General features: G+C 37.0%; 1 protein-coding gene across 1 annotated transcript in view; it reads left to right on the top strand.

Annotated features, from left to right (window-relative positions):
- MALRD1 (MAM and LDL receptor class A domain containing 1) overlaps positions 1 to 13,407 on the top strand; it is a gene marked incomplete at its 5' end in the record, with an annotated part of 881,642 nt that overhangs the window by 76,705 nt on the left and 791,530 nt on the right. Inside the window, one exon of the mRNA XM_036760519.1 lies at positions 8,018 to 8,172. Within this exon, the coding sequence (XP_036616414.1) occupies positions 8,018 to 8,172 (155 nt within the window). The remainder of the gene's footprint in view (positions 1 to 8,017; positions 8,173 to 13,407) is intronic.

Here is a 13,407-nt window from a genome sequence, read left to right on the forward strand (position 1 = left end):
TCTCATTCCTGAATTACGAAATGAATGAGTGAAAAAAGCACTTATTGAGAATTTACTATGTGCCAGGCATTATACTAATACAAACACAAAAGCAAAGATTATCCTTGACCTCAAGGAACTTACTACAGAAAACACGTATCGGGGAATGGTGAAGAATTCAATTCAGCAGCCATTGATTAGGTTCAAGGCACCCTACAAAGTCCTGATGATGCAAAGCTAACAATGACACAGGTCCTGCCTTTAAGAATTTACCATCTACCAAGAAGGATATGGCATCTACACAGACAAGTGAAAAACAGGGCAGGGTGTGATGGAGACAAAGGAAAGATTCACTTAAAAGGCTTTAATAAAATTCAAGGAAGCAGTGACAATTTGAACCCTATTAATTAGGGAAGTCTTTAAGAAGAAAGATCCACCTGAGCTGGGCCTTGAAGGAAAAGAAGGATTCTGAAAAGCAGAGACATATTGGATGTGAATATACAGATATAGGAAATAGCAGGTCACTATTTCCAATACCTATATAATTTAGTCTGCCAGGAGTAACGCTAAATAAGATATAATCATGTTAAATAAGGGGGATTACATCCAGATTGTAGAAGATCTTATTCCAGGCTAATGAGTTTATACTATGAATATAATATAATAATATATAATATGTGAATAATGAGCCAGTAAAGATTTTTGAGCTGGAGAGTGGTATGACCAAACTCATACCTTAGAAAAATTCTTTCATCATCTGTGTGAAGAATGCATTGGAGAGGAGTGAAACAAGAAATGGATATTAGTTTGGAGATAACTATAATAATTCAGGTTTACACATGTTCAGACTCTGAACTAGGGTGATGATCGTGTGATTTGAGAAGAAAGGAAAATGTGAGACATGTGGAGTTAGAACCAGGGCCTTGGCCACTGATTGGGTATGAGGGAAGGAAAGGAATGGGAAGAGTCAAAGAAGAGTGTAGGGTTCCAAGCTTGGATGACCAAAAGAATGTTAATGCCATCAACAAAAATAAGGAAATGGGAAGAAGGCACAAATTTAGTGGGGGATGGTGGTGATTCTGATATGACCATGTTATATTTGAGGTGCTAGGACATCTAAGTCAGAGGAAATAGTTGAAGAAGCAGTATTGACATCTGTGGACAGATGTGCTTCGAGAATATTTGTTGTTGCTCAGTCATTTCAGTCTTGTCCAACTCTTTGTGACCCCATTTGGGGTTTTCTTGGCAAAGATCATGGAGTGGTTTGCCATTTCCTTCTCCAGCTCACTTTACAGGTGACAAAACAGGCAACTACAGTTAAGTGACTTGTCCAAGGTCACACAGCTAGTAAGTGTCTGAAGCTGTATTTGAACTCAGTTCTATCTACTGTGTTACCATCCATCTTAGACAATGAACTCAAGAAGGGAGAGAATATAGAGAGAGAACAGAAGAGGACAACAAGGCAGACACTTAAACAATACCACACTTAACAAGAAAGAGAGTGATACTGAACCAGAATAGGAGACATTTACACATATGTATGTGCAGTTTACTAATATTTGCAACTTGAATTTCTGTGATAATTGTGCTTGACACATGTTCTACAAACCAAATATCTCTTAATGAAATTGGTTTGGATGATGAGAAATCTGGGGCAAGTCTGCTCTCTCTCTACTTGAACGCTCATCGGAAGTGAGGAGAAAAGGAAGTGACCTGTGTCTGGTTCAGGTTTCTTGGCTTCTGACTTTGCTAAAGAAGTAGGTGGAGCTATTAAAGACAAAGGCTGAGGGAAGGGGAAATGAAGAGGAGAGAGGACAAACAAAGGAAAAGTCAGGGAGGAATGAAAAAAAGGAGAAAGGGAAAAAAGACTATGGCTTTCAGATGGAGAAAAACAACGTGACATAAAATTTGTTCATACTCCTTGCAGGTGCAGAGATTTTTGCCCGAGCAAAGGTGGCATGCTGAGGCTTAGATTGCCTAGACATCTTCACCTCTCTGAGTATGGCAATGTTTTGAAAAAAGTGGGAGTACCCCACTTATTTAATTGGAGAAGGCTGGCAAGCTACCTCTCATCGGGAAGTGCTCTGCTAGGGAGAAAAAAAGAATCCACATTATGGAAAACATATTTTTGCCTCCACTGGTATTTTTAACTTTGCTGGTTAAATTTCTACAATGAACCGTGTACCTGGAAATAATTTTGTCCATTACTAGAAGCACTACTGTATCTTAATCAGGGGTCCATGAACTTGCTTTAAAAATAGTTTGATTATTACATTCACAAATAATTGGTTTCCCTCATAATCCTATGTATTTTATTTTGTGCATTTAAACAATTATTCTGAGAAGGGTCCATAGGTTTCACCAGACTGCCAAAGGGGTCCATGACACATATGAAAAAGATTAAGAGCCTCTGCTCTCTGTATTTTTTTTTCTTTTGGTATGTGTACTGAAGAAGCAGCTAAATGGGATAGTGGATAGAATGCCAGACTTGGAGTCAAAAAGGTTTGAATTCAAATCTCGCCTGAGACACTTAATGGCTCTGCTCTCTGGGCAAGACATTAAACCTTTCCCAGCCTCAGTTATGTCATTAGTAAACTGAGGATAATAATAGCACCTACCTCTTAGGGTTGTTATGAGGATCCAAGGAGATAATAAGTGTAAATGCTTTGTAAAACTCAAGTGTGATGAAAATGCTAGATAAGCAAACAATAATAACAGAGTTTCTAAGAAAGCTGATACTTACTCAGACCTTTAACATTTATAATGCACTCTTCAGGCATTGTCTCACTTGAGGTACTCAACAACCCAGTGAGATGAGCATTATGGATATCATGCCCATTTTGTAGTTTTGGAAGTAGAGACTGGGAGAGGTTACGGAATTACCCAATGTTCCACAGCTAACAAATCTGAGAGGTAGGACTCTAACTCTGGTCCTCTGACCAGTACTTTTCAGACTAAATTTTGCAGAAATGATAAGAATATTCTTGTGGAACAGATTATTATACTACCCCTTTTTCCCTATCTCACCCATTATTTGCTTAGAAGGCCTAGACAGCATCCTCCAATCATAGTTTCTGAAGCGACTCCCACCAAGGCCTCTAGGGCACTGTGCTAAGCTAGGCTTCTATACCAGAGACCAAAGAAAGAGGGAAAAAGTAGTATGTACAAACATTTATAACAGTTCTTTTCAAACACCCAAATATTATAAACTAGGGGGCTATTTAATGAGCAATGTATGTATATAATAAAATATTATTGTAACATAAAAGTGATAAAGGAAAAGTGATATAGGAAACTGGGAAGACCTCTATGCACTACAGTGAAGTAAACAGAGCTTGGAAAAAAAAATTGAATAATGACAACGAAAACAATATTGCAGGGAAAACAACTTTGAAAAATTTAGGAACTATGATCAATGTGAAGATAAACCATGAATCCAGAGGATTAAAGATGAATCAGGCCACCTACCACTTGCCAGAGAAGTGATGGACTTCGAATATAGAATGAAATATACATTTTCAGGAATGCATTGTTTACAAATTTGCTTTGTTGGACTCTACATGTTTGTAATGAAAATTTTGTTTTTCTTCTCTTTTTCTGCCTTTCTTGCCTTCTTTATTTTTTCCTTCCTTCCTTCCCCCTTCCTTCCTTTCCTTTCCCTTCTCTTCCCTTCCCTTTTCACAAACATATTTTACCTTGAGTTATAGTAATTTGTATGCATGTGATATCTCTCTCCCTTAAACTGTCAGTCATCCTCATTCCCTACATATTTTGCTTTTTTTGGAAGTTTTCTGTGTTCAAGGATTAGGTCATTTGTATCATTTTTTATGCTGCAGCCTTGCACAGTATCTAACACATCATACACATTTTAAAAACATCTTTGTTGAATTAAGTTGAATTCAATGCCTGATAGAAAACTTTGAAAATCTTCCCTTTCAAGAATTTGACATAACATAACATGATATAACCTGAATTTTTTTCTTATGTACTAAAAAACTACTTGAATTCAGTACTTTAAATATACTCTCTTATCCACCTGATTCTTGTTTCCCAAACAAATGTATTATCTTCCTTTGGACTATCATCATTTCTTAAAAGGAGCTGTGGTATCAGGCCCAGAGGGCTAGGCCTCTTTTGATGAACAAACTAATGCCGAATTCTTGTTGTACCATAAGTTAGATTTCTGAGAATCACACATACTGAAGCGATTTCATTATACTTTAATTTGTTCTTTACATGTTTTGTTTTCCTTTTAAAATCATTTTAGTATGTGAAGGAGGTGCCCAATACCACTAAAACAACATATACTATATTACCACAAACTCAGGATGAAAACAAGATTTTTAACCTTTCTAGTGACTCATGATCTTTCTTCTAAAGTAATTAAAAACCCTGTAAAGATTAAATTCATGTGGTAGTAGCAGTTTTGCTCATTAGCCTAACCAGTCTGCACAAATTTACTATAATGCACTTATAGTTTTCATAAGTGCAGGTAGAGATGCCAGGCACTTGGTAAAAAAACAAGCAAACATGAATGATATTTATGAAAGACTTTGAGTTTTGACACTTAGAGTCAAAAACTTCTCTATTGGATCTTGGTATATGGTAAATCAAGAAAGATCCAAAATGGTTTTCTACCTCAGACGAAAAGATAATGTTTCCATTTTGTTCTGTGAAACAGAACTTAAAACTGAAGTTGCGTGGGGCTCTGGAAGCCTTACATTTCCTGGTTCATTTTGTGAAATGCAGCACATTTTCCTCTCCCCACTTCCCATTTCACGTATTATATACCTCAAAGTTAGTTCTATATATCAAAGGGATACCCAACAGTAAAAACTGAAAAGCTACTGAGAAAGCAGTACAAAAGTTCTAGCAACACCGCGCCCAAACAAAAACAAGAATGATTAGAGACTAACTGAAAACACAAGGCTGTCAAATAGATGGTGCCATATTTGAGGAGATAGAAATTATTCTAATAGGAAAATGATTCCAGTAATTCTAATTCCTTTCATCTTCATCAAAATTTATCTTTAGAAATTAGAAGATTGGATATCTAGTAGACTATGTATTTATAATAAAAATTTACCATGTATACATCATATCATGAACTAGAGAATAGTACAAAAGTTAGAAGGTACCTTAGAGATCATTTTAGCATAGTGCCTGATACATAGTGGAAACTTAATAAATGCTTGCTATTTGAGTGATTTGTTGCATCAGGGATGATTTGTGCTTCAGTCAAGTCACATTACATGATCAGGGAAGACTTTTTCTCCTCTGGGATTCCATTCAATTAAGCAAATGTTTATAAGGAACAAGACACTCCTTGTCTTGGCCCTGGACATTTTCTCTAGCTTTCCCTCTTGCTTAGAATTTTCTCCTTTGTCATATCTGCCCACTGGATTCCCTAGTTTCCTTTACATCCTAAATAAAATCCTATCTTTTATAGGATGCATTTCCCAGCCCCTCTTGATTCTAGAGTCTTCCCTTCTTATTTCCTATTTATGCTATATATAGCTTGTTTGTACGTATTAGTTTACTTGTCTCTCCCATTAGATTTTGAGCTTCTTATGGGTGAACCTGTCTTTTGCCTCTTTTTGCATTCCCAGAGCTTTACACAATACTTGGTACGTAGCCAATGATTAATAAATGCTTATTGACTGATCGTATGCAAGGCATTGTGCTAGGTAGTAGGGATACTAACAACACTCAGGCTCAGTTAAGTGGCAATCTCATAGGATAAGATATATATACTATCAAGTATTATGCAGGTTGAACAGGATAACTGCAAGACAGATTCTAGACAAAGTGTTATAAGGAATTTGGTAATTTGAGGAGGAAGCTAGTAGACCAAGGAGAGTTTCATGGAACAAGCAGCACCTGAGATGTGCCCTTTGAATGTCAACAAGCAAAAATGTAAAGCATTCTACTTTAGGGGAAGAACCTACAGATGTAAATGAGGGCAGGAGACTATAAAGTAAGACTGGGAGAGAGTATAATTTGACTGTAACATAGGGACTGTAAAAGGAAGGAACATGAAATAAGCTTGAAAAGTGGTTAGAAGGAAGATTGTGGAGGGCATTGAATGAGGTTCAGAAACTTGCTTCTTATACTGTAGGTAATATGGAGCAATGGAGGAATTTTGGGCAAAGGAATGATGAAGAATGATCACAGAATCATAGATTTGGAGCCAGTGGGGATGTATGGCACCATCTTGTACAATCCCCTCATTTTAAAGATGAGGAGGTTGAGATCCAGAGAAATGAAGTGATGACCAAGGTCATCTAAACAGTAAAGATGAGGGACAATAGAGATGATAGAAAGAATATTGACTTTTTCTATTGTGCCATATGTGATGAGATCTGTGCATTAGAGAGATTATTTTTGCATCAGGATGGCTTTAACCAAGCACAACTAATGTCAGAGAGACACGTTTGGAGGGCTACTACAATAGTTCATTGGAAAAATGTGGACTATGATAGTGCCATTGTGAATGAAGAGAAAAATAAGAGAGATATTGTCAAGATGAAATCCAAAGGAAATAGCAATTGATTGGGAGTAGGAAATAGAGAGATAAACCAAATATTATTCTGAGATTTGAAACTTGGATGACTGGGAGGACAGTGTTGCATCAGTAGAAATAGGGAAGGTGGAAAGATGAACAGTTTCTGGTAAGATTATGGTGATGAGATCAGTCTTGTATGTATTGAATGTGAGAAGTGATGAGAAGTCCATCAGATAGAAAAATCTCATAGACATTTTAAAATGTGTACATAGAGGTAAAGGGAGAGACTCTACTGGGTATTTGGAATCTAGGTAATTTGCAGTCATCTGACTAGTAACACTAACCGAAACCTTGGTAATCAATGAAATCACTTATAAAAATAACATAAAGAGAAAGAAATATTAAATATGGAGTCTTGGAAGGTTTCCAAATTAAAGACACTAAAGAGGAATAATCAAACAGATCTGAGAAGAACCAGAGCAGTATCACTGGAACTGAGGCAGGCAAGAGTAACATTAAGAATGGGGTGATTAACATTGTTAAATATTTCATAAAGGTCAAAGAGGTTGAGCACTAAGAGGGGGCCATTATACTTATAAATTAAAGGCTTACTGTTGACCTTGGGAGACAGCCTGGCATAGTGGCTAGAGAGCCTACCTCATTGGACTCTGGAAGGATCGCTCAACTTCTTTATACCCAGGGTGCCTCTTTGAAAAGTATGTTACTGATACAGGGACACTTGCACATATTTTTAAACAGAAGAGAAATAATCAGAAGAGAGGGAGAGACGAAGGATGAATAATTTAAAAAAAAGTTCAGTAGAGCAAGATCTCAGAGAGCACTGGATGGGACAATGGTGATGATGTGATTAAGGGCATAAATAGATGAGTCAGCTTTGGCAAGATGAGGCCCATTTGTCTTCTTAGCCTAGAAGAAAGAGGATTTAGGTGGTGACACAAAAAGATTTTGAGAAGTATAGATGAATGAGTTCTTGGCATAACAACTGGGTGACATACATGGCAATACTCTGCCAAGTGAATAGAAGGAGTGGCATGTAGCAATGAGGCCAGTGGAAGGTAGACACCACGAATTTGTGGTGTAGTATAGATAGCACCATCCTTTCTTTCGTTTCATCAGTGGTCTATAGCTTGACTCTAGGAATGGAGGTTGATGGTGGAGGGTAGCCCAGGTTTGATGGTCCCATGAAGGACACAAAGTAGAGAATCAAGTTTAGAGGATGGTGCATTGCCAAATGGCTAACTTTAAAGTCAGGATTTGAAAGGAGGGAAGTGGTACTGGAAGAGTGGTGATTTACTAAGGGAACAGGCAGGAACCAAAGAACTAGAGGTTATGATGTGCTAGAGAAGCATTCTATAATTTCATTTGATTCCATTGATTGGCTGTTTTATACCCTTTAAAACAAAGCAGTTCTATTTTGGTGCCATTTTGCAAAAAAGTATATAAATATAGTAATTTTGTTTAAAAAAGTAATGAAAAATATAAAATGTCACATGCTCCCCTTTTTCTTTTCAGGTCACTACATGTGGGTGGGAGCTAATAATGGCACATTTTCCAGAAGTGCTTATCTTACCAGCTCCAAGTGCTACTGCTTTGGGAAACATTGCCATCTTCAATTTTATTATTCTATGGCAGACAGTGTTCTGACTGTGGGACTGTATAATAATAAGGTAAGGAGACGTGTTCACTTTTAGATTTGATAATGAAATTCCTTCTCTTATCAACATGTTTATCTACTTAACAAATATTTACTATAGGGCACGGCTGCTCAGAGATGGGAGAGACTTTAAAGGTCAGCCGTCTAGGCCAACTGATGCCCCAACAGGCAGCCCTTAAACAAGAACCCAAACTCTAACACCCTTGACCAGTAATCATCTAAGCTCCATTCAATGATTTCTAGTCTTGGTGAACTTACTGTCTTATGAGACAGCCCATGCCACTTCTGAATTCCTTTAATAATTGCAACATATTCCTTTAAATTGAGCTAAACAGTACCTGTCTACAGACCACTTCTTTGTCCTAGTTTTACACTTTAGGGTCAAGTAGAAGAATCTTTATTCCTCTTCTTTTTGTCAGCATTTATAATATTAGGATACACCCTTCTTATCCCCTGAAGCCTTGTTTTTTCCTGGGTACCATTCTTCCAGTTCCTTCAATCCATCCTCCCATCTTGATAGTCAGTAGCCAGTAAATACTTATTAAGAGTCTCCTATGTGTTATCACTGTACTAGGAATACAAATACATAGTACTGGGAATACAAGTACTAGGAATACAAATACATAAAGGAAAGACAGCCCCTTCCCCCAAGAAACATACAATATATCAGGGAAAGACAATAAACAAAAGGAAGCTAACAGGAGGGTGGGGTGCCAGAGTCTGCCATATTACACTACAAATTCATATTGAATTTCTACTCAGCAAAATCTAGTCTATTAATGGATTATCATCAAATGTGGATACATATATTTATTTACATGATCATACTGTATATTTACTGTAGTTTGAATCCTGATTCTGCTACCTACTTCTGTGTAACTTTGGGCAATTTACAACCTCTCTCAGCCTCAGTTTATACATCCTATTTTGAAATGAGCTCCAAATCTTGGGTCTGATGAACCCCCTGATCTCTATACCTATTAGACCTCTATATCTATTAGAAATGAGCAATCTACAATTAATTACTATGAGAATTACTCTAGAATTTAATTTCTGTCATATTACATACAGGGATAATACATGATGAATGTAGGCTGCTTGCTGTAAATGAAAGTCATTTCACAGTTAGTAATTGCACATAAAGTCTAGGACACCCTGGGGAAACTGATGAAGCAGTTAAAAGAGAAGGCTGGAGGAAACATCGAAAAGATCAAATGTTCATTTTTTTCTGGTTGTGTACCATTGAACCTAAGTAGCCCTTGATTCCTGTCCTTTTTCTTGACCTGTGTGGCCTCCTCTTGAATGCCAACAGTTGAGCATCAGGGGGCTGAACAGATATAGCTGTGCCAAACCTCATTGTTTGATGTTCAGCCAAGTGGAGATGCTGAGGGAAGTCGTGGAGTGAAGCCAAGGTCATGTTGGAAGGGATGGTAGAGATTTGGCACTTCAGGTCAGGTAGAAGGGCAGATGGGGAGAGGACCAATGTCATGCTACCTTTTGCTTCAGGGGTGAAGGAAAAAGAGTGTTGAGTAAATCTATTGTGGTTTTTCAGATGACATCAAGGGTCCTCAGAGATAGATGACAAGAACAAAAGTAGAATATTTGATCAAAGCATGAAGTTGAAACCATGGCAGCATTTTCTCTTGCAGCCTTAAGGCATGCATCAAAGCCAAAATGCACTAGTTATCAGCACCAGGCGATGGTGATAATGACTTTTATCGAAAGAGTCAGTCCCTCTTTGATAATTTAAGACTTTGTAATTTATGTGGTTGTGCTCTGTAACAGGTGGGGGGGGAGTCTAGGATGGAGTAAACTGTAGAAAAGGATAAGTCAACTGGGGCTTCTCTGATGACAGCTTTGTGAGGGGAGAAGAATCAAGATAAAATGGAGGGGACAGGGATGGATTTGCATACGGCACAGTGGGCCCAAGGACATCTCCAAACACTACCTTGTGTTTGAATGCTTAGCCCTGGACATATTTACTTCTTTTGTCTAGAAAATTTACTCTGTGTTGGAACTGAGCAGGTCAGAGGTGAGAATGGGTGGAATTGGGTAAACAAGCAGATGCCAGTATAGGTACACGGGGACATTCCGTATTCCTTCCTTGTGCCATGCGTATCTAAGTTTTCACCTTCTTCTATATAATTTATCATATCCAGATTGCAAAGTAAAAATTTAGGGCTTATAAAGCCACAGAAATAAGAAACAGAGTGGTTAGTGAAAAGAGGGCAAGATTTGAAATCAGAAGAATTCGATTTTAATTCTGGCTCTGTCCCCAACTACCCGTGTGACCTGGGGCAAGTTACTTAGCCTATGTGAGTCCCAGCTTCCTCATTTGTAAAACGTAGGCATAGAATTAAATGATTTCCTCACTATTTGTTCCTTCCACTTTCAGATGACCTCCCATCTAACTCCATCTGTATCTTGCAAGCTCATAGTTTTTTTTTTAAATATATTCTCTCCCCTATTTCACTATGAGCTTCTTGAGGGCAGAGATGTGTTTTTATCTTTCTTTGTATCCCCAGAGATTAGCACAATGCTTGGTGCACAGTAAGTGATGAGACTGATTGGCTGACTGGCCACTATTAGTTAACAACAACCACAACAGTAAGAACTCATACTTTTGTAGTGCTTATTATTTGCCAGGCAATGTGCAAAGCACTTTATGTATCTCACGTGATCCTCACAAAATCCTGGGAGGTAGATGTTTCTGTTTTCATCTCCATTTTACAAATGAGAAAACTTAGTGAAAGAGATTAAATGTCTTGTCCAGGATCATGCAGCTATTAAATGTCTGAGGCTAGATTTGAAATCAGATCTTCCTCACTCTAGTTTGGTTCTCTCACCCCATCTAGTTGCCCAATAATTTTGAAACCTAATTTTAGCTCAATCTTATTCATTCATTTTTTCAATTAGTATTAATTAAGTACTTACTTTGTGTCAGGTACTGCAATAAATTCTAGGAATACAAAGATAAAAAAAAAGTCTTCCTTTTAAGGGCCTTACATGCAAAGTAATTTCAAGAGTGGAAGGTGGAGTGGCATATGAGGTCAGCAACGATTTTTTTTTTCCATTCTATTAATTGGTTGGCTGAGATACAGAATATAGTTAAATTTCTGAGTAGAGAGGGAATCAGTTAACCATCAAGCATTTATTAAGCACCTATTATATCTACATCATCACACTAGACACTGGGACTATAAAAGGTGATTTGAAGAGATACTGTATTTTAAATGCTATATAAATACAGGCCATTATAATTATCCTTCTTTGTCCTGTCATCACATGGGACTAGCAATTTTCTGGGTATTCTGCTCCCCTCTATTTGTCTTTGCTTGGGGTAAAAATAAAAAGAGAAGGGAAGGAGCTCTGTACTTTGTCTAGGACTCCTCATTCTCAGTCGACCAATGAAATCCCAAGTTATTAGTTAGAATGCTGTAACAATAATGTTGTAAAAAAGAATATTAAAATATTCTTGCTCATTCTGTGACCAAGCTGTTGAACCCCCTGACCTCTATACCTATTAGACCTCTATACCTATTAGAAATGAGCAATCTACAATTAATTACTATGAGAATTACTCTAGAATTTAATTTCTGTCATATTACATACAGGGATAATATATGATGAATGTAGGCTGCTTGCTGTAAAAGGCCTTCCCTTTGGACAAAGAAATTAAAGTTAATAATACATTAAAATTACTTATTCCAAGTATGTATTTAATATCCTTGGTTTCCTTTTTTTAAATCATTCTTGTAGGGGCAAGGATTATTTAAACCTGTTTTTTTTGTTACCAACAAAATACAGTTTTAAAAAAGTTTCAAAGTAGGCTTTCTAGAAGTTGAGAATCCTGGGAGGAATCAGATAGAGGTGTGTACAATAGTTCAAGATCATTAATTATCAATGTGCCCAAGCTATTTAAAGTGAATCAATATCTTGTTTTGCCACTGGCGATCAAGTACATTTGAAATGGTGATAAGGAGATCTGGCCCTTGCATTTGTGTATGAGATAGGAGGTCAAGAAATTTTTTAATAAGTGAAATTGATTTGAGGAGTAATGAAGAGAGAACCATAGGAGATACAGATAAAGGACTGGCATGGTGTTGAGCCCATGGTGAGATCTGCATGGGAAAGTGAGAGGCGATGAATCTAGTCTGGACTTGAGCATTTGTCTGTATGTGTACACATATGTATTTATATGGGCTGGAGTTTTGAATCACTAGGTAATGATGAAACATTAAATATAATAATTCTAGTGATTTGTAGAACTTGGCTTCAGCTTAGCCACCAAAAAAAATTAACATTTTTATTTTAGCTCCATTGTGCCTTCTGTCCTGATAGGAAGGAAGAAAATGTTTACCAGACTGGGCATAGTTAATGAAAAAAATGGAGACAATTTAATGCACATACCAGAACTGGCTACTGACTAGCCTCAGTTCAATCTGACTTTATCCTGCCTTTGGAGAATGTCTTACTCTTTTTGTTGTTCTGATTCAAAGTTTCTTAAATTGGGGTCCTTAAACCTACTTTTAAAAATTTGATAACTCTATTTCAAAATGGTTTTCTTTGTAACCCTATATATTTTGTACATACAGAAACACAATTTTGAGAAGACATCCATAGTTTTTGCCATATTATGAAAGGTACACATGGCACCTAAAATGTTGAGTCTCCTTCTCTATTTTAATTGCTATATTTTGGATATAGAAAAGGTATGTGAACTGTTTCATTTTCACAATGGAATAATTCACTGCTATGATCCCATTTAAGTCAAAGATTCGTGTTTTATTTCAAACTTTGATGGAAAAGTACTTGAGTCATCCATTTGCCCAGATTAATCCCACTATAAATTGAACCCTAAGGCTGTGAAGAAATTTAAGAGCTTTTAAAGGTAAGTGGGCATGACCATAGGCAGGCAGTGTGGTGTAGGGAATGGAGAGCAGGTCTCAGAGTCTGGAAGATCTCAGTTAAGTTTCACCTTCTACATGCACTGATTATGTGATCTAGAATAAGTCACTTAATCTCACTGTCCCAAATACTTCTCTGAAATGACAAATTTTAGAGGAGGTACCAAACTGCATTGGTAGGAGGAGTTGCTTCATTGGGAATTCCAATTCTCAATAAACTCATAGCTCTGGACCAAAAAATACAGAGCTATAGAAAAATTTTACAAATAGAAGTCTAGTCTATGTCTTCTTAGATTGCCAAGTATATGTCTTTTTGATTGCTAAATTTTGTTTTGAATTTA

The sequence above is a fragment of the Trichosurus vulpecula genome, chromosome 5 (genome assembly GCF_011100635.1).
Source record: "Trichosurus vulpecula isolate mTriVul1 chromosome 5, mTriVul1.pri, whole genome shotgun sequence".
Taxonomy (NCBI): Eukaryota; Metazoa; Chordata; class Mammalia; order Diprotodontia; family Phalangeridae; genus Trichosurus; species Trichosurus vulpecula.